This window comes from Nicotiana tabacum, chromosome 22 (assembly GCF_000715075.1).
Source record: "Nicotiana tabacum cultivar K326 chromosome 22, ASM71507v2, whole genome shotgun sequence".
NCBI lineage: Eukaryota > Viridiplantae > Streptophyta > Magnoliopsida > Solanales > Solanaceae > Nicotiana > Nicotiana tabacum.
Window position 1 is genome coordinate 227,652,413 of NC_134101.1, and position 22,037 is coordinate 227,674,449.

At 33.2% G+C, this 22,037-nt stretch overlaps 2 protein-coding genes across 3 annotated transcripts; both read right to left on the bottom strand.

Annotated features, from left to right (window-relative positions):
* Window positions 1–1,754: 1,754 nt before the first annotated feature.
* LOC107813531 (uncharacterized) lies at window positions 1,755–3,998 on the bottom strand. The gene is made up of 3 exons (XM_016638812.2): window positions 3,878–3,998; window positions 2,589–2,612; window positions 1,755–2,390 (listed from the first exon to the last, which is right to left on the bottom strand). The coding sequence occupies exon 3, from the start codon at window positions 2,386–2,388 to the stop codon at window positions 1,861–1,863; it is 528 nt and encodes a 175-aa protein (XP_016494298.2). The 5' UTR covers window positions 2,389–2,390; window positions 2,589–2,612; window positions 3,878–3,998; the 3' UTR covers window positions 1,755–1,860.
* Window positions 3,999–5,798: 1,800 nt separating this feature from the next.
* Window positions 5,799–11,135, bottom strand: LOC107813530 (uncharacterized). Of its 2 annotated transcripts, XM_016638810.2 has the most exons (4): window positions 10,980–11,135; window positions 9,633–9,697; window positions 8,475–8,936; window positions 5,799–7,226 (listed from the first exon to the last, which is right to left on the bottom strand). In XM_016638810.2, exons 2-4 carry the CDS (start codon window positions 9,658–9,660, stop codon window positions 6,055–6,057), a joined length of 1,662 nt encoding a protein of 553 aa, XP_016494296.1. In that variant the 5' UTR covers window positions 9,661–9,697; window positions 10,980–11,135; the 3' UTR covers window positions 5,799–6,054. The 2 variants fall into 2 exon arrangements, with proteins under 2 accessions (XP_016494296.1, XP_016494297.1); XM_016638811.2 differs by lacking the exon at window positions 9,633–9,697.
* Window positions 11,136–22,037: the final 10,902 nt, after the last annotated feature.

Sequence of the window (22,037 nt, forward strand, 5' to 3'; positions counted from 1 at the left end):
TTTATTTGAATTTCATGAAATACTCCATTCTATCGATCCATCGTTACAAAACAAAAAAGTATGGCAAACAAAAATTGTTGCAATTTTCTTTTTATGCGCCAATTTACTCTAAAGGAAATTAGCTTTGCTCCTTTTCGCACTAGAATTAACATATATGTAATATCCTTTCCCTTTTTATCTAAAGACATCGATACGTCAATCCCTCCTTTTGTCTCTAGTTAACTTTTACTAATGTACCATTGCTAGATAGCTCAGGCTGCTGAGATTTTGTGCCTTGATCTTGATAATGAAAGGTTAGCAATGGGTTTTAGATTTTAGCTCAGAGGAATAATTATATCACCACTATTAATTGCTTTAATTTGTTGTCTTTTGTTGTTATTCTTTCCTTTTCTCTGTAATTATCTGGTCATATAAATCTTCTTATCTCAATTGGCTTTTTTCATATTATTAGCCTCCTTTAAGATGTTTTCTTGTTCCACTATGTTAGAAGAGTATGTTAGAAGGGTGAGACTATCTATCTAAAAGTTTAAGTTATTAGAAAGAACACATTTTTAATATTTATTTAATTATGTTTCCAACACGACTCTGATTTTTTTTATGAGTCAAGCATGTAAAAGTTCTTTTTGATATTGGGTGACAGTGGGCCTCGAACTCTGAACCTTTGTTTGCTCTGCTACCATATTGAAGTGTGAGCAACCATCTAAAAGGTTAAGTTGTTAGAAACAATATACTTTTATTTATTTAATTATGTCTCCAACACAAATAGACTGTCTGGTGTGTTGTAATGTATGTAACTCAAATTGAGGTGAACAATCATTTTGACTTTTGAATTGTGCATATAATGTGCAGATTCTGTGTATGGACTTTGTAGCATTGTAGGAATCAAATAATATCCACTGCTCTTCTTTTTAGATTTTTTACTATTGGAAGAAAAGCATAAAAGTAAAAGAAGATCAATAACTGTTTCTTACCTTACAAACAGTAACTGACAAGATCAGTTTTTCAACCCTATAAAATTTGCAAGAAGAGTAAAAAAGGATCTATACATCTAAAGACATTGACATGTTCAAATCCCACAAAAATAAAAATAAAACATATTTAAATCCTCGAATGAATCGCAGAAAAAAAAAACGACATTTGTTTTAATTTAATTTCCTAATTAAGACCCTTATTAAAGGACAAATAAGGCATGGACAATGGATAATTAGTGAGAAGAAGGAAATAAAATATATCTGGAGTATTAATATAATTATCTATTGAAATTTCCAACTAATTCAGTTAGTTTGTATTAAATTCGTAACGAAATTCGTTTTAACTTAACTCTCTTTTTGCAAGAAAAGAAGACTATTACGAAAAGTTTGTGTAATAATTTGGCTAGTTTTAGGTTTCCTCAATGTTTTTGTACTAATGCTTAGGTTACGGGTGCACTTTTCTCTTCAACCAAATCTGCTTTGTATATAGGCTGTCACTACTAATATTATCACTCTTTTTTAAAGACATATACATGTATATGTGGAACTTTTGCTGAATATTTCGGACGTCGGTGATCTCTCTTACAACATAGGTCTGCATCTATATCCTACTACATGGATCTGATCCCTATGGGATGTTGTTGTGAGACTTATGTCATGCTACTTAGCTTTAATTTAGTTAAATAAATACCTTTATTAACACACACAAAAAAGAGAGAGAGATTGATAAAGGTAGAAGCTTATTTTTCACTATTGTCTAGGAAACATGTCATATTACATACTTTTAAAGAAAAAAGAAAGTTGGGAGTTAGCCACATTTACTAGTTCATATAAAGTAGTACATTTAAACAGTAAAGCATAAATTTCTCAAACCCTAGCATCATCTTTCTCAAACCCTAGCATCATCTTTAGATGAAGATGGTGGTGGATTAATGAAGTTGATTTCCTTTGGTGGTGGTTCCCTTGGTGGTGGCTTGAGGATGTTGGTCATAGCATCAACACCTCTCATTTCAATGACCGCTTTGTCATAAGCCAAAGCGGCTTCTTCAGCAGTGTCAAAAGTTCCTAACCAAATCCGATTCTTTTTTCTTGTATCGCGTACCTCTGCCACCCATTTGCCCCATTTTCGCTGTCTAACTCCCTTGTACTTCTTCGCATTTCCTTGCATCAGCTTCTTTTCTTTCGTCTTCTCCTTTGAAATGACCTCAGTCTTTTCATTCTCGATGATGATTGCCTTTTCACGCGTCTTTTCATGTCGTTCTGACTTCTCTCCTTCCGTCTTCTCTTCCTCCTCGTTAGGGGTGTCATGCATCCGTACAAGAGGCGGTAGGATAGCGGAACTTTCCCCGACTTGGTTGGTTGATTTTGAGGGTTTTTCGATTGCCTCATTTTGTTGATGCTCTTCTTTGGAGGCCATGGCTTTATGAAAGGAAAGAAAAAAACAAAGTACGTTAGATGTACATTAAGTTCAATTTATGATCAGAAATTCTTTCTTTATTTTTTCTCTATAATTGGATAATGAACATTTTATCAATATGAGGTGATCGTACCCTAACTATCATAAGTTTCTCGAATGAATGTAAATAAAAAAAGGCACAAACAAACAAAGAAGCAAACCTCCAACTCCAAGAAACTCGTGCCCTGTGAAAGAAAAAATGGAAAAAATAAATAAATAACGAACACGTTTCCATCATGAAAGCACGCGGATACACATTTACCCTAAGCATCTATTATCTTCAGCTCGAACTATATAAACTTGAGAATTCTTCAAAAACATATAGTTCTATTTAGGTTAAGGTTGGTATCCATTGTCTCAAAACACCAACTCACTTAAAACTTTTAGATTCATTTAAAATCTTTAACATAAGCATCTATTATATTCAGCTAGAACTATATAAAACTTAGAATTCTTCAAAAACATATAGTTCTATTTATGTTAAGGTTTGTATCCATTGCCACAAAACACCAACTCACTAAAAACTTTTAGATTCATTTAAAATTCTTACCATAAACATATATTATCTTCAGCTCGAACAATATAAAACTTGAGAATTTTTCAAAAACATATAGTTCTATTTATGTTAAGGTTTGTATCCATTGTCACAAAACACAAACTCACTTAAAACTTTTAGATTCATTTAAAATCTTTAACATAAGCATCTATTATCTTCAGGTCGAACTATATAAAACTTGAGAATTCTTTAAAAATATATAGTTCTATTTATGTTAAGGTTTGTATCCATTGTCACAAAACTCCAACTCACTTAAAACTTTTAGATTCACTTAAAATCTTTAACATAAGCATCTATTATCTTCACGTCGAACTATATAAAACTTGAGAATTCTTCAAAAACATATAGTTCTATTTATGTTAAGGTTTGCATCCATTGTCACAAAACACCAACTCACTTAAAACTTTTAGATTCACTTAAAATCGTTACCATAAGCATCTATTATCTTCAGCTCGAACTATATATATTTAAGAATTCTTTAAAAACACGTAGTATTATTTATGTCAAGTTTTGCATCCATTGACGCAAAACACCAACTCACTTAAAACTTTTAGATTCACTTAACAGTTAAAACCCTAAAGGAAAAATAGACAGTAAATCAACAGAATCGAGTTGTTTATAAGGATTCAGCAGTCAAAAACATCTATATCTATTTCATTAAGAGAGAGAGGAAAGGATGTCCATCTTCCTCTAGTGTTTCAAACAGAAAAAATCAGTACATACATAAAATAAAAAAATAAAAAAAAATAAAAATAAAAGTCATAAATCCATCACTGAAATTTAGACATATAAGTTTAAATGTGTGTTTTTGTGCGTGTAGAAGCACACAGAATTAAAATCACACATCAAAAAATTAACTAAACAGCACAAAATCTGAGAATTTATAGAACATACCTAGCTTGAAAAATCAAGAAACTCAAAATCTGTCTCTCTCTCTCTGATTTTCTGAATCTTCTTTCTGTGTGGTTTCAGTTATGATATATCAGAGTATATAAGAAGGTGGCAGCTGGTTGATTGTTGTCTCTTTGTGGCTACATTTGTAATACTAAAACTTGCATGATATGCAAGTGGCACCCCACAGAAACTGCTCTTTTTTGCAAATTTTATAGGGTTGGAACACTGATCTTGTCAGTTACTGTGTTTTAAGGTAAAATATATTTATTGATTTTCTTGTAGTTTTATGTTTTTCTTCCAACAGTTAAAAAAAACTAAAAGGGACAACTGATGTAAGATTTGGTAGGCACTTAGATTCTGTGAGAACTGTGCAAAATTGGCCAAAACTCGCAATTGCAGTCAAACCTCTATAACAATGTCATTTGTTCCGAATATTTTTGGATGTTAAATCGAAGTGCTGTTATAGAGAACACATATTTTAACATAACATGAAATTTGGTTCCGAAAAAGCTTGGCTTTAATAGTGAAGTGTTGTTATATAGGGATACACTATAGAGATATCTGACTGTAATTCATTTTGATGAAGAAATATATTGATTTGAGTATAAACATTGTGATAGTTGGTTTGATAGTGTTTTACAGTTATGTTTCTCAAAGTATTGCAAGGAAGAAAGAAGCTCCTTGCGAATGTATAATTTGCTTCAGTAATGTCGTAAAATTCCATGAAACTAGAAATATACAGTCAACTTTTTTCTTATAAACTAAGGTTTATTTCGCTTAAGTATAGCAATTTTGTGCTACTGTTGCTGGAAATCATAAGCAGGAAAACAACAACTAAGCCTCGATCCCAAGCAACTTGTTTCGAGTATATGAATTCTTATTATCCGTGACACCCCAATTTAAGCTCATCTCGGTTTAATATTATATAAACTAAACTTAAAATTAAAGAAAAATAAAAGTGATAGAAATTATCTATATTTCACTGGCGTATAACTACTGACAGGACTAGAAGACCCCTTGGAAAAACGATGAATGCCACAGTGCCACAGAACGATTTATTTAATGAACTGGATATTGTATAACAGTGGGAGACACACACACACAGAGACAAGGTTGGTTTTCTCAAGGACAGAATTGGAACAAGAATTCTGTCAATGGGTGAGATACCAACTTCTTGCAAAAAGCACCACACATTCAGCTAAAATTTAATTAAATATCCTATAAAACATAACTAAAAGATCTTCCTTTAATCCAGATAAATAACAGTTTGATAATATGCAAAAACCATATGGAAAAAGGTAAAAGTAAACTAAATTAATGTATATGGATTGTCACATGTCCTTTCCAGTTACAACAACAGACCCGATGTAATCCCACAAGTAGGATTTGGGAAGGGTAGTATGTACTCGGACCTTACCCCTGCCTTCAAGAAGTCAGAGAGACTGCTTCCAAAAGACCCTCGGCTTAGGAAAGATAAAGGAAGGGCAGCAGTCCTTTACAGTAAGATAGGGCTATAAAAGTGGAAGATCAACTCAACTCTGTTGTGTACAAGAACCAAATGCACGACTGTTTAAAGAGTGCTAGTAGCAATTGTGCCTAGTATCTTCTTCTCAAATCATGTAGCACTTAAACTTCATGAACTTGGGAGTATCCTGAAGGATCACAATAACCTTGCTTGATTCACAAGAGTGCGTAATACAGATGAAATCACGTCAAAAATGTCATATATAGTAACATAAGCAGATACAACTAAACTTGAATTCACGTCCAAGGTACTAAAATATACACGTTAATCTTTACATGTTTTCATGCATGGCATTTATTATCGACATGTTCACTATGGTAATTAGTTATTTCCTTCAACACACATATCCGACTGAACTATAGAAAAGAGAAACATCCAAAATGAAGTATAAACCAGTTAACAATGCAAGCAGCAGTTACCTATACATAAAAAACACGCAGCAAATATAAAAAGCATTACCAATCCCCTGTTCCACAAACTTGAAGGAAGGAGAGTAGAACAGAGTGATAAATACAGAAGCTTCTTTGTTCATAATGTTCCGGAAAACATGTCATGGTCATATCACATGCTTTAAGAAAAAGAACATACCAATTAGTTGGGAACTTCCAAGTTTACCAATCGAAAAAAGGTACAGTAAAGTTGGGAAGCTTTATCAAACCCTAGCATCATCGGTGGGTAAAGATGGTATCTTGAAGATGATGTTGATCTCCTTTCGTGGTGGCGGCTTGATGATGTTTGTCAAAGCATTAGCACCTCTTATTTCAATGGCCGCCTTGTCATAAGCCAAAGCAGCTTCATAAGCAGTGTCATAAGTTCCCAACCAAGTTCGAGTTCTCTTTCTTGTATCTCGAATCTCTGCTGCCCACTTGCCCCATTTGCGCTGTCTAACCCCTCGGTATTTATTTACATTTCCTTGCAGCAGCATTATATCTTTCTTCTCTTTGGATTTCTTCTTTGAAATGACCTCGGTCTTTCCATTTTCAAAGGTGATTTCCTTTGCACATGACTTTTCCTGCTGCTGTGACTTCTTTCTTTCAGCCTTCACCTCATCGTCACTAGATGAGTCTGTTGTGTCATGGTCCAGCACGTGAATCCGTTTCTTCACATTTTCTTGCAGCAACTTTTTATGTTTCTTCTCTTTGGATTTCTTCTTTGAAATGACCTGGGTCTTTCCATTCTCAATGACGATTTCCTTGGCACCCGTCAGTTCATGTCGCTTGGACTTTTCTCCTTCAACATTCTCCTCATCCCCACTGGATGAGTCTGTGGCATCACAGTCCGGTACGCAAATCCGTTTCTTCGCATTTTCTTGCAGCAGCTTTACATCTTTCTTCTCATTGGACTTCTTCTTTGAGATGACCTGGGTCTTTCCATTCTCGATGATGGTTTCGTTTAAACACATCCGTTCATGTCGCTTGGACTTCTCTCCTTCAACCTTCTCCTCATTGTCACTAGATGAGTCTGTGGCGTCGGACTCTGGTACGTGAATCCTTTTCTTTGCATTTTCTTGCAGCAGCTTTATATCTTTCTTCTCTCTGGACATCTTCTTTGAGATGACCGTGGTCTTTCCATTCTCGATGATTATCTCCTTTACACACGTCCTTTCATGTCGCTCGGACTTCTCTCCTTCAACCTTCTCCTCATCGTCACTAGATGAGTCCGGCAAGTGAATCCGCACAACACGCGGCAGGACCACAGAACTTTCTCCGACCTGATTGACGAATTTTTCAACTAGATCAATTTTTGAGGGTTTCTCAACTACATCAATTTCTGAGGGTTTCTCGACTGCCTCATTTTTCTGATGCTCTTCCTGGGAAGCCATGGCTTCATGAAAAAAAAAAGCATGAAATGTACATCAGATCAGACATGCATCAAACTTCATTTATGATCATACCTTCTTTGTTAATTTTTTTATAGAAATGTTTAATGAACATCTTATTAATATGAGGTGATCGTACCCTAACGCTTCATAAGCTTCTAGAAGGAAATATAAATAGAAGAGAACAAACAAACAAAAACAAACTAAGCCACCACTTCCCAGGAAGAGCATCATTCATTCTACTACGTTTTCACAAAAAACTCCTATAAAACATAACTAAAACATCTACCTTAATCCAGATGCATAACCATTTGAAAATATGCAAAAACCATATGGAAAAAGAAAAATTAAACGAACTTAATATATATGGATTGTCACATGTCCTGGCCAGTAAGGTAGGACTATAAAAATGGAAAATCAACTAAACTTTATGGAGTACAGAAACAAAAATCATGACTGTTTTAAGAGTGCTAGTTTATTTAGAAGAGTAAAAGCACGTAATTGTACCTAGTATTTCCTTTTCTCAGTTCATGTAGTACTTACATTACATAAACTTGGGAGCATCATGAAGGATCTTATAACAACGTTGCTTGATTCACAAATGTGCGTCAAGACAGATGAAATCATGTCAAATACCAAAATGTAGTAACATAAGCAGAAACAACTAAACTTGAATGGCTTAACTTACATATACACGCTACTCGTCACACATTTTCATGCATGGCTTTTACTATCGACATGTAACAGCTATGGTAATTAGTTATTTCTTTTGACACACTAATATTACTCATCATAGAGATACTTGAATAAATGAAGTTAATGTAAGCTAAAATCAATTCAGAAGACAAAAAAGAAATAAACATTGAAAGACATTGACAAATCAAAATATCCGAATAAAATGTAGAAAAGAGAAACTTCCAAAATAGAAAAATTATAAAGCCAGCTAACAATGCAAACTGCAGTTTCTTCAACATCCAAAACATGTTGTAAATTTAAAAAGCATTACCAAACCCATGTTCACAAAATTAAAGGAGGCTAGATTGATAAAGAAAAAAACGTCTTATAATTGGCAAACATGTTATGACATCACACGCTTAAGAAACAGAACATTCCAATTAGTTGGGAACTAGCCAAGTTTACCAATTCAGAAAAGGTACAGAAAAAATTGTGAAGCATTTATCAAACCCTAGCATCATCTGTTTGAAGCATCTCCCTTGGTGGTGGCTTGAGGATGTTTGTAAAAGTATTAGCACCTCTTATTTCAATGGCCGCCTTGTCATAAGCCAAAGCAGCTTCTTCAGCAGTGTCAAAAGTTCCCAACCAAAGCCGAGTTTTCCTCCTCGCATCTCGAATCTCTGCTGCCCATTTGCCCCACTTTCGCTGTCTAACCCCTCGATACTTCTTCACATCTCCTTGCAGCACCGTTATATCTTTCTTCTCTTTGGATTTCTTCTTCGGAATGACCTCAGTCTTTCCATTCGCAATGATGATTTCCTTTACACATGTCTTTCCATGTTGCTCTGACTTCTCTCCTCCAGCCTTCTCCTCGTCACTAGATGAGTCTGTGGCGTCACGGTCAGTTACGTGAATCCGTATAAGATGCGGCAGGGTGCCAGAACTTTCTCCAACCTGATTGTTGGATTTTTCGACTACATCAATTTCTGGAGGTTTTTCAACTGCCTCTTTTTTCTGATGCTCTTGCTGGGAAGCCATGGCTTCATGAAAAGAGAGAATAACAAGGCACAAAAAGTACATTAGATCAGACATGCATCAACATCATTTATGATCAGAAATTCTTTCTTTATTTTCATATGGAATTGTAATGAATGTTTTATTAAGTGATCATACCCTAACCCTTCATAAGCTTCTAGAAGGAAATATAAATACAAGAGAACAAACAAACATAAAGGAAACTGCAGACTCCAAGAATCCTATACCATATGGACAAAAAGGAAACAAAATTAATAAAAATAAACATGTTTCCCCAATCAGGGAGGACGCATGTTTACAACAATGGTACAAACACATTTACGGGCTTTTTCTTGAACTATATTTGTCACAACCCAATTTAGGACCATGATCGACGCCAAGTGAAACTTGGCTCACCTAGCAAGACCATTTTCATAACGAAAATCCGAAAGAATCTCCTCTGTAGCATTCCAATAATCTCCGTATTAGCCTATCAATAATCCCAGCACATATAGCATTCGCAAGTCTCACCAAATCACAAACCAAGGACACTAAAACGACCAAACATCCAAAGATAGCACAACACTAGACTTACAAAACTAGTTCTACAATCCTAACACCGACTAGTGAAGCAAACTCTAGAATTATATCCAAAAAAACATACAACTAGTCTAAAAAAATAGTATAAGATACTACCCACGCGTAGCAAATGTGGGGCTTACTTTGAATCAACTCTCTACTAACAGTCATACGTCTGGAGGAGTAATCCCCACCTTAGCTAGTGAATCTGTAAAAGATAAGGGGAGGGGTCAGTCATAGTGACTGGTGAGTGAATAAAGCAATTATAGCCATTTTATTTAGGACAAGTATATACTTGCATCTGCATTATGAAAACATGTACACTTCAATCAAACATGAAGTAAGAGCCAATATTTCATAATAATTGAGCAATATAAAACAATAACGTGCAGTAAAATAGTTTTCCATCTCAATTATGGGAAGTTTTCAAAGGCAGAACCAATATTGAACTGTCACTATGGTCGTCACTATAGCCATCTAGTGAAGTTTTAGTGCAAACCACACTTGCTGCTAGTTCTTCTCTTAGTACTAGCAAAGGCACAACATTATATCAACACTATACAAGGTGCACCGATCCTAACTATTCCCGCCGTTACATAAAGGTATTCTGGAAAGGTTTACTATCCATTAAAAGTATCCCAATGTACTTACATCATGCATACATGTATATTAACCAGTATATGTTACTCTTTTCAAAAATCATTATGGCATATCATGATAACACGAAACGACTGTACATCATATCTCATGTGAATATTCAAACCTTTATACATCATAACAAAACTTATATTACCAAAATAATTGCTTCATCAACATATACAAGAAAACAATTATTTGAAAGCACGCCATAGCTAAAAGAACACAAGCTAATGAATATCCACCACTACGACAAGCTTCCTTTGTCCTAACGTGATGCTTGTAAACCAACAGCTTGACTTCTTCAACTATCTATCGCGTCACAATGCCAATCCAGGTATCAATTATTCTGCATTTATAACATAACTATCATGTTATAACCGATTTCCAAAATTAATCCACCTCTCTTCGTCCAAAATAGGATCATCCATGGCGTGATTTGATTTCCAATTACTCTTTTCCTAATACCCAATTGGTCCCTGTTTTTTATGATGATAGTGTCGAGGGGCAGCTCTCTGCACCTCGACTACTCCACCAGGTACCTGCTACCTCCTCCCACCAGCACAAGTACTAGGTAGCTCCACCCACAAGGGCTTAGGCAGATGAGAAATCACCAATCATTTTTTAGCCTCTACTGGGAATTACCCAATTGATTTACGCCATCAATTTCTTTTTGTACAAAACCACAGGCGGTTATTTCAATTCTTACTCAATCATTCACAGTTAGGGTTTCACCATACAACAACAATTCCATAATCCTACTCAGTATTTCATTATACACACAGACACACACACAAACACACAAGTATCAACTGAAAACATATTAAATTATATCAAATGAACAGAGAACAAACCTCCATTGAAGAAAACGCCTCCATTTAATGTTTTTTTGTGGGCTGTTTTCGTATTTTCCGAGAATTTCAGTGCTAATTTTTTGGAAGAAGAAAGCGCGCTCAAGGGTTTTATACGGAGCTTCGTCAATGACGATTCTAATTTGGGCGATTTAGACTTTGATTTTATCCAATTCTCTTATTTATTTATTTATTTTTAAATATATTCTGTTAAATGGGCCCAAGCCCACCACGTGTTCTCTTATTTTATTTAGCTGGCAGGGCATACAATTTTGACATTATTATTATTTAGTTACTACTGTAAGGTGTAACTACAAAAATTTTAAAAATTATTATATAGATAAAATAATAACAACCCAATATAATTTTACAAGTAGGGTTTGGGGAGGGTTTTCTATTGTTTTCTGTCGATAATACTGATAGTATCTCTCTTTTCGTCTTCTTGAGCCGAAGATCTTCCGGAAACAGCCTCTCCAATGTCTCGGGTAGGGGTAAGGTCTGCGCACACTCTACCCTTCCCAGACCCCACTGGTGAGCCGAAAATCTTCCGGAAACAACGTCTCTAATGTCTCGGGTAGGGGTAAGGTTTGCGCACGCTCTACCCTTCCCAGACCCCACTGGTGAGCCGAAGATCTTCCGGAAACAGCGTCTCTAATGTCTCGGGTAGGGGTAAGGTCTGCGCACAGTCTACCCTTCCCAGACCCCACTGGTGAGCCGAGGATCTTCCGTAAACAGCATCTCTAATGTCTCGGGTAGGGGTAAGGTCCGCGCACACTCTACCCTTCACAGACCCCACTGATGAAATTTTACCACGTTGTTGTTATTGTTGGGTTTAGGGAGGATAGTGTGTACGCAGACCTTACCATTACCCATGGGGTAAAGAGACTGTTTCCGATAGACCATATAGGGTAGGGATAAATTATATAACTATTATTCAAAAAAGTGTCTAAAATATTAAGTAAAATTTTAAAAAATCGTATTCCAAAAAATAATAAATATTTGATCTTATTTATCTAACTTAATACAAAAAAATCGATCATACGAAAATATAACGCTCTTGTTTCTATTAGCTCAATAGTGATAGATAATATCAATAACCCACATATCCATGGTTTGATATCTATTTGCAATGACATGAAATAACAAACTACAAAACTTTACTATAATACTTTTAAAAGGTATTTTATTAATATTTTCTTAAAAAATAAAACCGCTTGAGTTGGCAATAGTTGTTAATGTTTTTAACATAACCAACCTAAAAATCTTATATTTTAGTAATCTAAAAATAATCGTGAGCTCTTGAGGTTTATTTTTGTGTAATTTACTTTACGGTTTTAATTTGTCTCTTCCTCTAACAATTGATTTGCACTCTGAAGAAAGAAAATAAGAATTAATTTAAGAGTCTCTTGGTGTCTTGAAGTGAAAGACTTATAATATCACCTAGATAATTGTTGTTTTAGATGAAATAATTATTTCTAAAATTATAAATTCTTGTGAAAATTAACTTACTCCATTTATATAAATAAAATTCAATTTTGTGGAAACCATGTCTTTTTAGACTCTAAGTTTGAACGCATATCATAATTTTTATTATATCTCAAAGTTCAAGCTCGTATATTTCTACTCAAACTTAGCAGCTAGTGCTACTTCATTTATTATAAAATATTAAAACAAATTAATTTGGTGATTTTCTTTACTTTGATATAATTTAAAATAAAGGACATAACCCGAATCAATCCTAATTTATAAATTTATTTTAGTCCACGTATGAAGGCTTAAGGTATTTGAATTTGGTTGGAAACAAAGCTCAAGATGTTCTATTTGAATGCTAGTTCAGTACTATATTACTTGTTATTACAGATTATTCATATTTTTCGTCTAGAGTACATGGAAAAATAGCGTCCATATATAAGAAAATAATTTTTTTAAACTAATTAAAATGGTTAAAATTCCATAACAGTAATAAAATTTCTTTATTGAATGCAAAACAAAGATATAGCTATTTTTTTAAGTGTTAGTTTTTTTAAAATAATTGTAATATTCAACTCAAAGTCCTACATGTAACTTTGATTTATATGTTACATATGAAGTAATTAAATATTTATTCCTAACTATTAGGAAAATAATTAAATAATTATTTCTAAAATAATAAAAAAATAATTAAATAACTACTTTATCTAGTTTGAAATAAAATTTAAAGGGTAAAAATGCGAACGATATTTCGCTAATAGGCTTTGTGCTTTTACCCTTTATTAAAATTTAATTTCTAACTAGACAAAATAGTTAATTAATTATTTTTCTAATATCTAGGAATAGTTATTTAATTATTTTTTAATGTTTAGGAATAAACATTTAATTGTTTCCCAAATATTTAGGGTTTCTTCTTCCTTTTAGGTTTAGAAGTCCTTTTTCCCTCTTATTTTAGCATGTTTACATAAACAACATTATTTAATACAGAAACTTCATTATTTAGAAACATTGAGTTGGTAATTACAATTATTCACATTTTTCGGCTAGAGTAAAAGATAGTGTCCACATATAAGGAAAAGAAGTTTTTTAATTAATTAAGATGGTTAAAATTCCATAACAGTACTAAAGGTTGTTGAATGCAAAACAAAGTCATAACTATTTTTTTTTATAATGTTAGTTCTTTTAAAATAATTATAATTCCAACTCAAAGTCCTACGTTTAACTTTGATTTATATTATATGTTACCTATGTATGATGTCTCTAAATAATGAAGTTTCCGTATTAAGTAATGTTGTCTACGTAAAAATGCCAAAATTCAAAAAAGGAAAGAATTTATAATTAGGAAAAAATCAAATGACTATTCCTATATATTAGGAAAATAAATTAATGACTACTCCTAAATATTAGGAAAATAATTAAATAATTATTTTTTCTTGTTAAGAAAATAATTAAATGACTATTTTATCTAGTGTAAAATTAATTTTTAAAGAGTAGAAAGACGAACGACAACACTAAGGGGCTTTGTGCTTTTAATATAGCGTAGATATACATAGGAAAAATAATTATTTAATTATTTTTACTAATATCTAGAAATCGTTATTTAATTATTTTCTAATCTTTAGGATTAAACATGTAATTATGTACCTAATATTTAGTGTTTCTTCTTCCTTTTAGGCTTAGAATCATTTTCCCTCATATTTTAGCATGTATACATAAACAACATTATTTAATACAGAAATTCATTATTTAATATGACTTTGAGTTGGATATTACAATTATTTTAAAATTTAAGTGAACTAACAAAAAAAGTTTATGACGTTTCCTTGAATTTTACTTTTTTTTTCATCTCCTTGCATTTTACTTCTATTATTATAAAATTTTGACCATCTTAATTAATTAAAAAAAATAATTTTATATAGGGATTCCATTTTTTCATGTTCTCTAGGGAAAAATATAAATAATTCATAATAACAAATTTATCAGTGGATAAAAATAAATTTATAATATTAGGATAGGATTTTGGGTTTTATCATTACTTTAAATTATATCTAAGTGAAAAAATCAACAATTAATTTTTTTTAATATTTTATAAGTCGCTCATGGGTACATATCTATCCAAATAGAGGATAGTCTAGGCCGATTTATAGATAGACTTCTCTAGATAAATAAAAGACGTAACACTAAGTTTTAGTAAAAATAGAACTTAAAATTTGAGGCTCATTTTTTCAGTGATTGGCTTTTCAAAAATATTATTATAGTATAAATCATGATATATATGCGCTTGAACTTAGAGTCTAAAAGACCTGTTTTTTCCAAAATTGATTTTTATTTCTTTGTTAAATACAACAAATTGAATTAAGAAGCATTAGTAGGGACCTTTTTGTGTTAAAACAAAAGCAACTCAAACAAAAACAAAACATATAGATTACTTAAGAAACGTTAAAAACATATAAGAAAACAAAAACAAATAAATAAAAAAGAATTAGAAAAAAAAAACTGAGAATTGAACATACCTTGAAAAATGAAGAAACTCAAAATCTCTCTGATTATTTTATTCTTCTTTGTGGTTTCATGGTTAAGAAATATCTGAGTATATATAGGGGTTTGGTGTAGACTGTGTCCCCAATGTAACTTCTAAACATTCAATATTAAAAATGCAATTTTAGAAAATTATAAGTAATTATCTATAATAAATTTGTAACCGAAAAAAGAATATGTTAATATGTTAAATTAATAATACAAAGATTCATTAAACTATACCGCATATCTAGTTAAGTTCAATTCAAATTTTCATGACAACTTTCTTTTTTTCCCCTTGTCATTCTTATGATATAAACATTAACAACTTACTAAATAGCACTTACAACTTAAATTCAGTTACCAAATTCTATTTAAAAAATATGGTTAATTATGAATTTTTTATAAGGCAATTACAGTATCAACCTTGTAAGCAGTAATCAAAACATGGCGACATGAAACATATGCCACCCAAACCAACCGAGGAAAATCACATTTGTCTCATCGCATGCACTAATAATGTTGTAATTATATCGATTTATCTTAGTTTTATTGATTGTTTAACATATGATTGTCGTTACATAAGAAAAGGTATAAATATGAAAATTTATCTATCATTTGGATTGAAGAAATTATTTAAAAATCGAGACTAAAATCAAAATTAAAGAAATCAACCATTAATTATAATTTGCTAAGTAGCACTTACAACTTAGATTTGTTTATCAAATTCTATCAAAAATATGGTTAGTTATTTTAATTTTTTTCTTCCTATAAGGAAATTATAGTATCAACATTATAAATAGTAATCTACACATGGCTACATGAAGCATATGCCACCCCAACCAACTGAGGAAAATCTCTCATCGCATGCACTAATATGTCATAATCATATTGATTTACCCTAGTTTTGTTGGTTGTTTAACATATGACAGCCAGAAAAGGGTATAAATACGAAAATTTATCTATCATTTGGATTGAAGAATTTATTGATAAAATCGAGACTAAAATTGAAATTAAATAAATCAAACATTAATAATTTGTTAAAAAGTACTTACAACTTAGATTTGGTTACCAAACTCTATCAAATATATGGTTAATTATCTTAACTTCTTCTTCCTATAAGGCCATTATAGTGTCAATATTGTAGGCCATAATTTAAACATAGATGCATGAAGCATATGCCACTTAAATAACTGAGGGAAGTCATATCCATCCCATTGTATGCACCTGGTAATCATATCAGTTTATCCTAGTTTTAATAGTTGTTTAACATATAATAGTCATTCAAGCAAGAAAAGGTATAAATATGGAAGTTATCTGCCATTTAAATAGGAGAATTTTTTGAGAAAATTGAGATTTAGATTGAAATTAAAGAAATTAAACATTAATAATTTACTAAATAACGCTTACGACTTAGATTTGGTACCAAATTCCATCAAACGTATGGTTAATCATCTTAACTTTTCCTTCCTATAAGAAAATTACAGTGTCAATATTGTAGGCCGTAATTGAGGGAAGTCACATTCGTCTCATCCATGCACATGTAATGTGGTGATCACATCGATTTATCCTAGTTTCATTAATTGTTTAACATATGATAGCTAGAAAGGTATAAATATGAATTTTACCTGTCATTTAAATTGGAGAATTTATTGAGAAAATTGAGATTTCGATTGAAATTAAAAAAATTAAACATTAATAATTTACTAAATAGCGCTTAAGACTTAGATTTGGCTACCAAATTCTATCAAACCGTATGGTTATTATTGTGTTAACATTGTAGGCAGTAATTTAAATATGGACGCATGAAGCATATGCCGCCCAAATAACCGAGGGAAGTCACATTCGTCTCATCGCATGCACCTATAATGTGATAATCACATCGGTTTATCCTAGTTTTATTAATTGTTTAACATATGATAGCCATTCAAGCATGAAAAGGTATCAACATGAAATTTATCTGCCATTTAAATTGGAGAATTTATTGAGAAAATTGAGATTTATATTAAAATTAAAGAAATTAAATATTAATAATTTACTAAATAGCGCGTACGACTTAGATTTGGCTACCAAATTCTTTAAACGTATGGTTATTATAGTGTCAACATTGTAAGCAGTAATTTAAACATAGTTGTATGAAGCATATACCATCCAAATAACTAAAATTTATCTACCATTTAAATTGGAGAATTTATTAAGAATTTCGAAAATAAATTGAAATTAAAGAAATCAAACATTAATAATTTACTAAATAGCACTTACAACTGAGATTTGTTTACCAAATTCTACCAAATATATGGTTAATTATCTTAATTTTTTTTCCTATAAGGTAATTTTAGTGTTAATCTAAATATAGATGTATGAAGCATATACCACCCAAATAACTGAGGGAAGTCACAATTGTCCCATCACAAGTACCTATAATGTGGTAATCACATTGATTTATTCTAGTTTCATTAGTTGTTTAATTTCTGGTAGTCATTCAAGCAAGAAAAGGTATAAATATTAAAATTTATTTGCCATTTGAATTGGAGAATTTATTGAGAAAAGCGAGATTATAACTCTATAAGGAGAGCTTCGGCTCCCATTTCTTCACACCAAACTCAGACAGAAATATATCTGAGAGCATAGAGAGCAGTGTGAGATATTCACAGGCGGTGTAGTCTGTGAGGAAAAATAGAGAGTGTGAGCGATATTGTAGTGAGGTGGGAATCTCAAAAGAGGGTTATTTTTTTTAGTATAGTGGTTCTTGGAGTATTTACTCGGGACTACGGAGTGTGAAATTTTTTATAATAGTAGATTACTTTGCTCCTCTCGAGCCCGTAATTTTTTTTCTTATTCAAAAAAGGTTTTCACGTTAAAATCTTTGTGCTCTTATTGTTCTTTTTGTTGATTATCGTATCTCGGTACTATATTATTATTCCGTTGTTATTCCCAATGCGGTTTATTCTCAACAACTGGTATTAAAACACAAGTTCTGCTCGTTCACAAAAATACTATTCATGGTCGGTAGTGCTATACTCGATGAAAAAATAAAATGCTCGGAATAAAGTACGAGATAGTAAAATTCAACAGAGATAGCGGTTTCTCAATATGGCAAAGAAGGATAAAGGATCTACTCATCCAACTAGGATTACACAAGATATTAGATAGTGATGCCAAGAAACCTGATACCATGAAAGCTGAGGATTGGGCTGACTTGAATGAAAAGGCTACTAGTGTAATCGGGTTGCACTTATCAGATGATGTGGTAAATAACATCATTGATGAAGATACTACATGTGGCATTTGGACAAGGTTGGAAAGCCTATACACGTCCAAAATGCTGACAAATAAATTGTACCTGAAGAAACAATTATACGCCCTACATATTGATGAAGCTACAAATTTTTGGCACATTTAAATGTGTTTAATGGACTAATGAGGCAGCTTGCCAACCTCAGAGTAAAGATCGAGGAAGAGAATAAAGCCATCTTGCTCTTGAACTTATTACCATCTTCGTACGATAATTTGGCGTCAACCATCTTGCACGATAGAACCATTATTGAGTTAAAAGATATCACATCGACTCTTCTACTAAATGAGAAGATGAGAAAGAAGTCTGAAAATCAAGGACAAGCTCTCATCACAGAAGGTAGAGATAAGAGTTATCAAAGGAGTTCAAGCAACTATAGTAGATCCGGAGGTCGTGGGAAGTCTAAGAATCGATCCAAATTAAAATCCAGAAATTGCTACAATTGCGATCAACCGGGTCACTAAAAAAAAGATTGCACAAATCTAAGAAAGGGAAAAGGTGAAAGTAGTGGCCAGAGGAATGACAACAACACAACTGCCATGGTGCAAAATAGTGATAATGTTATTCTCTTCATAAATAAGGAAGAAGAATGCATGCATTTGGCAGGTCCAGAGTTGGAATGGGTAGTTAACACACCAACATCTTACCATGCGACACCGGTAAGAGAAATCTTTTATATATATGTAGCAGGTGATTTCAGCATTGTGAGAATGGGTAACACGAGTTACTCAAAGATTGTGGGGATCGATGCCATTTGTACCAAGACAAATGTTGGATGCACATTGGTTCTAAAGGACGTGCGGCATGTACTTGATTTGTGGATGAACTTTATCTCGGGAAACTTTGGACCGGGATGGATATGAAAACTATTTTTTAAATCAAAAGTGGAGACTCACCAAGGGATCATTGTGGATTTCAAAGGAAGTTTCTCGTGGCACGTTGTACAGGACAAATGCAAAAATATGCCGAGGTGAACTGAACGCGACACATGATGAAATTTTTACATATTTGTGGCACATAAGAATGTGTCATATGAGCAAGAAGGGATTGCAGATTCTTTTCAGGAAATCACTCATTTCTTTTGTCAAAGGTACAACGATAAAACCTTGTGACTACTATTTATTTGGTAAGCAACACAGAGTCTCATTTCAGACATCATCTGAAAGAAAATTGAATATACTTGATTTAGTGTATTCTAATATTTGTGGTCCAATAAAAATAGAATCGATGGGTAATAACAAATATTTTGTTACTTTTATTGATGATGTTTCACAAAAATTGTAGGTTTATATCTTGAAAACCAAAGATTAGGTGTTTCAAGTTTTTTAGAAGTTTCATGCTCTAGTAAAAAGGGAGACATGCCAAAATCTAAAGCGTCTCCGAATTGAAAATGGAGGTGAGTACACTTCAAGGGAATTTGAAGAGTACTGTTCAAGTCATGGGATCAAACATGAAAAGATAGTTCCTGAAATCCTACAACACAATGGTGTAGCTGAGAGGATGAACCGCACAATTGTTGAGAAGGTGAAAAGTATGCTCCGTATGGCTAAGATATCTAAGTCATTCTGGGGGTGAAGCAGTTCAGATAGTCTTTCACATGATCAATAAGAGTTCATTAGTTCCATTGGAGTTTGACATCCTAGAGAGAGTTTGGACTAGCAAGGAGGTGTCCTACTTACATTTGAAGGTGTTCGATTGCAGAGCTTTTGCACATGTACCAAAGGAGCAGAAAACAAAGCTGGATGATAAATTTATTCCCTGCATATTTATCAGATATGGATATGAAGAATCTGGGTACAGATTGTGGGATCCTGTAAAGAAAAAGATCATTAGAAGCAAATATATAATCTTTCGAGAAAGTGAAGCTGGAGATGTAGATGATCAATCAGAGAAGCCCAAGAACGGTATAATCCCTAACCTTGTTACCGTTCCTTCTACTTCTAACAATTCCACAAGTGCAGAAAGTAGGACTGGCGAGATTTCCAAACAGGGGGAGCAACCTGGTGAGGTCAATGAGCAGGGGGCAACTTGATGATGATGTCAAGCAAGTGGAGTAATCCACTCAGGGAGAAGAACAACCTCAACATCTAAGGAGATCATAAAGGCCAAGGGTAGAGTCATGCAGGTACCATTCCACAGAGTATGTCTTCATCAGTGATAAAGGGGAGCCAAAAAGTCTTACGGAGGTGTTGTCCCATCCAGGAAAGAACCAATGGATGAAAGCCATGCAAGAAGAGATAAAATCTCTACAAAAAAATGACATGTACAAGCTGGTTGAACTTCTAAAGAGTAAAAGACAACTCAAATACATATTAGGTTTTTAAACTCAAGAAAGATGGAAATGGCAAGCTGGTTAGATACAAAGCTCGATTGGTGGTAAAAGACTTCGAACAGAAGAAAGGTATTGATTTTGATGAAATTTTTTCACCTATTGTCAAAATGACTTCTATTCGAACAATTTTGAGCTTAGCAACTAGCCTAGATCTTAAAGTGGAGCAGTTGGACGTGAAAACTGCATTTCTTTATGGAGGTTTGGAAGAAGAGATTTATATGGAGCAGCAAGAAGTATTTGAAATAGCTGGAAAGAAACACACGGTGTGCAAATTGAATAAGAGTCTTTATGGGTTGAAGAAGGCACCAAGGCAGTGGTACAAGAAGTTTGACTCATTCATAAAAAGTCAAACTTACATACACATATATGTTGATCCATGTGTATACTTCAAAAGATTTTTTGATAACAACTTTATTGTTTTGTTATTGTATGTGGATGACATATTAATTGTAGTAAAAGATAAGGAGATGGTTACCAAGTTGAAGGGAGACTTGTCTAAGTCCTTTGACATGAGGAATTAGGCTCAACACAACAAATTATGGGGATGAAGATAGTTCGAAAGGGAACAAGCAGAAAGTTGTGGCCATCTTAGGAGAAGTGCATTGAACGTGTACTGGAAGACTTCAACATGAAGAATGCTAAGCCAATCAGCTCACCTCTTACTAGTATTCTGAAGTTGAGCAAGAAGATGTGTCCTACAACAATGCAGGAAAAGGAGAGCATGACCAAATTTCCTTATTCCTCTGCTGTCAAAAATTTGATGTATGCAATGGTATGCACTAGACCTGATATTGCTCACGCAGTTAGTTTTGTCAGCAGGTTTCTTGAAAATACTAGGAAACAGTCAAGTGGATACTCCGGTACTTGAGAGGTACCACAGGAGATTGTTTGTGCTTTGGAGGATCTGATCCAATCTTGAAGGGCTATACAGATGATGATATGGAAATTGGTATTGATAATAAAAAATCCACTATTAGATATTTGTTTATATTTTCAAGGGGAGATATATCATAGTAGTCGAGGTTGCAGAAGTGTGTCACACTCTATACAACTAAAGCGGATTACATTGCCGCTACTGAAGCTGGCAAGGAGATGATATGGTTGAAACGGTTCCTTCAAGAGCTCAGTTTGTATCAGGAGGAGTATGTTGTCTATTGTGACAATCAAAGTGCAATAGACTTGAGAAAGAACTCCATGTACCATGCAAGAACCAAACACATCGATGTGAGATATCACTGGATCTAAGAAATGGTAGATAGTGAATCTCTGCAAGTCCTGAAGATTTCAACAAATGAGAATCCAACAGATATGCTGACCAAGGCAGTACCAAGGGACAAATTCGAGTTGTACAAAGAACTTGTCTACATGCAGTCAAGTTAGAGGATTAATTTCCCTCCTTGAATATTTACTCGGGACTACGGAATGTAAATTTTCTCATTATAGTGGA

What these genes read in the sequence shown, in the direction of transcription:
- LOC107813531 (XM_016638812.2), bottom strand. Translation starts at nt 2,388, where the DNA reads ATGGCCTCCAAAGAAGAGCATCAACAAAATGAGGCAATCGAAAAACCC.
- LOC107813530 (XM_016638810.2), bottom strand. Translation starts at nt 9,660, where the DNA reads ATGACTGTTAGTAGAGAGTTGATTCAAA. An exon ending in TAGTAGAGAGTTGATTCAAA is followed by an intron (nt 8,937 to 9,632) that starts GTAAGCCCCACA and finishes CTTTTCATGAAG; the next exon opens with CCATGGCTTCCCAGCAAGAG. An exon ending in GGCGGCCATTGAAATAAGAG is followed by an intron (nt 7,227 to 8,474) that starts GTGCTAATACTT and finishes TTTTTCATGAAG; the next exon opens with CCATGGCTTCCCAGGAAGAG.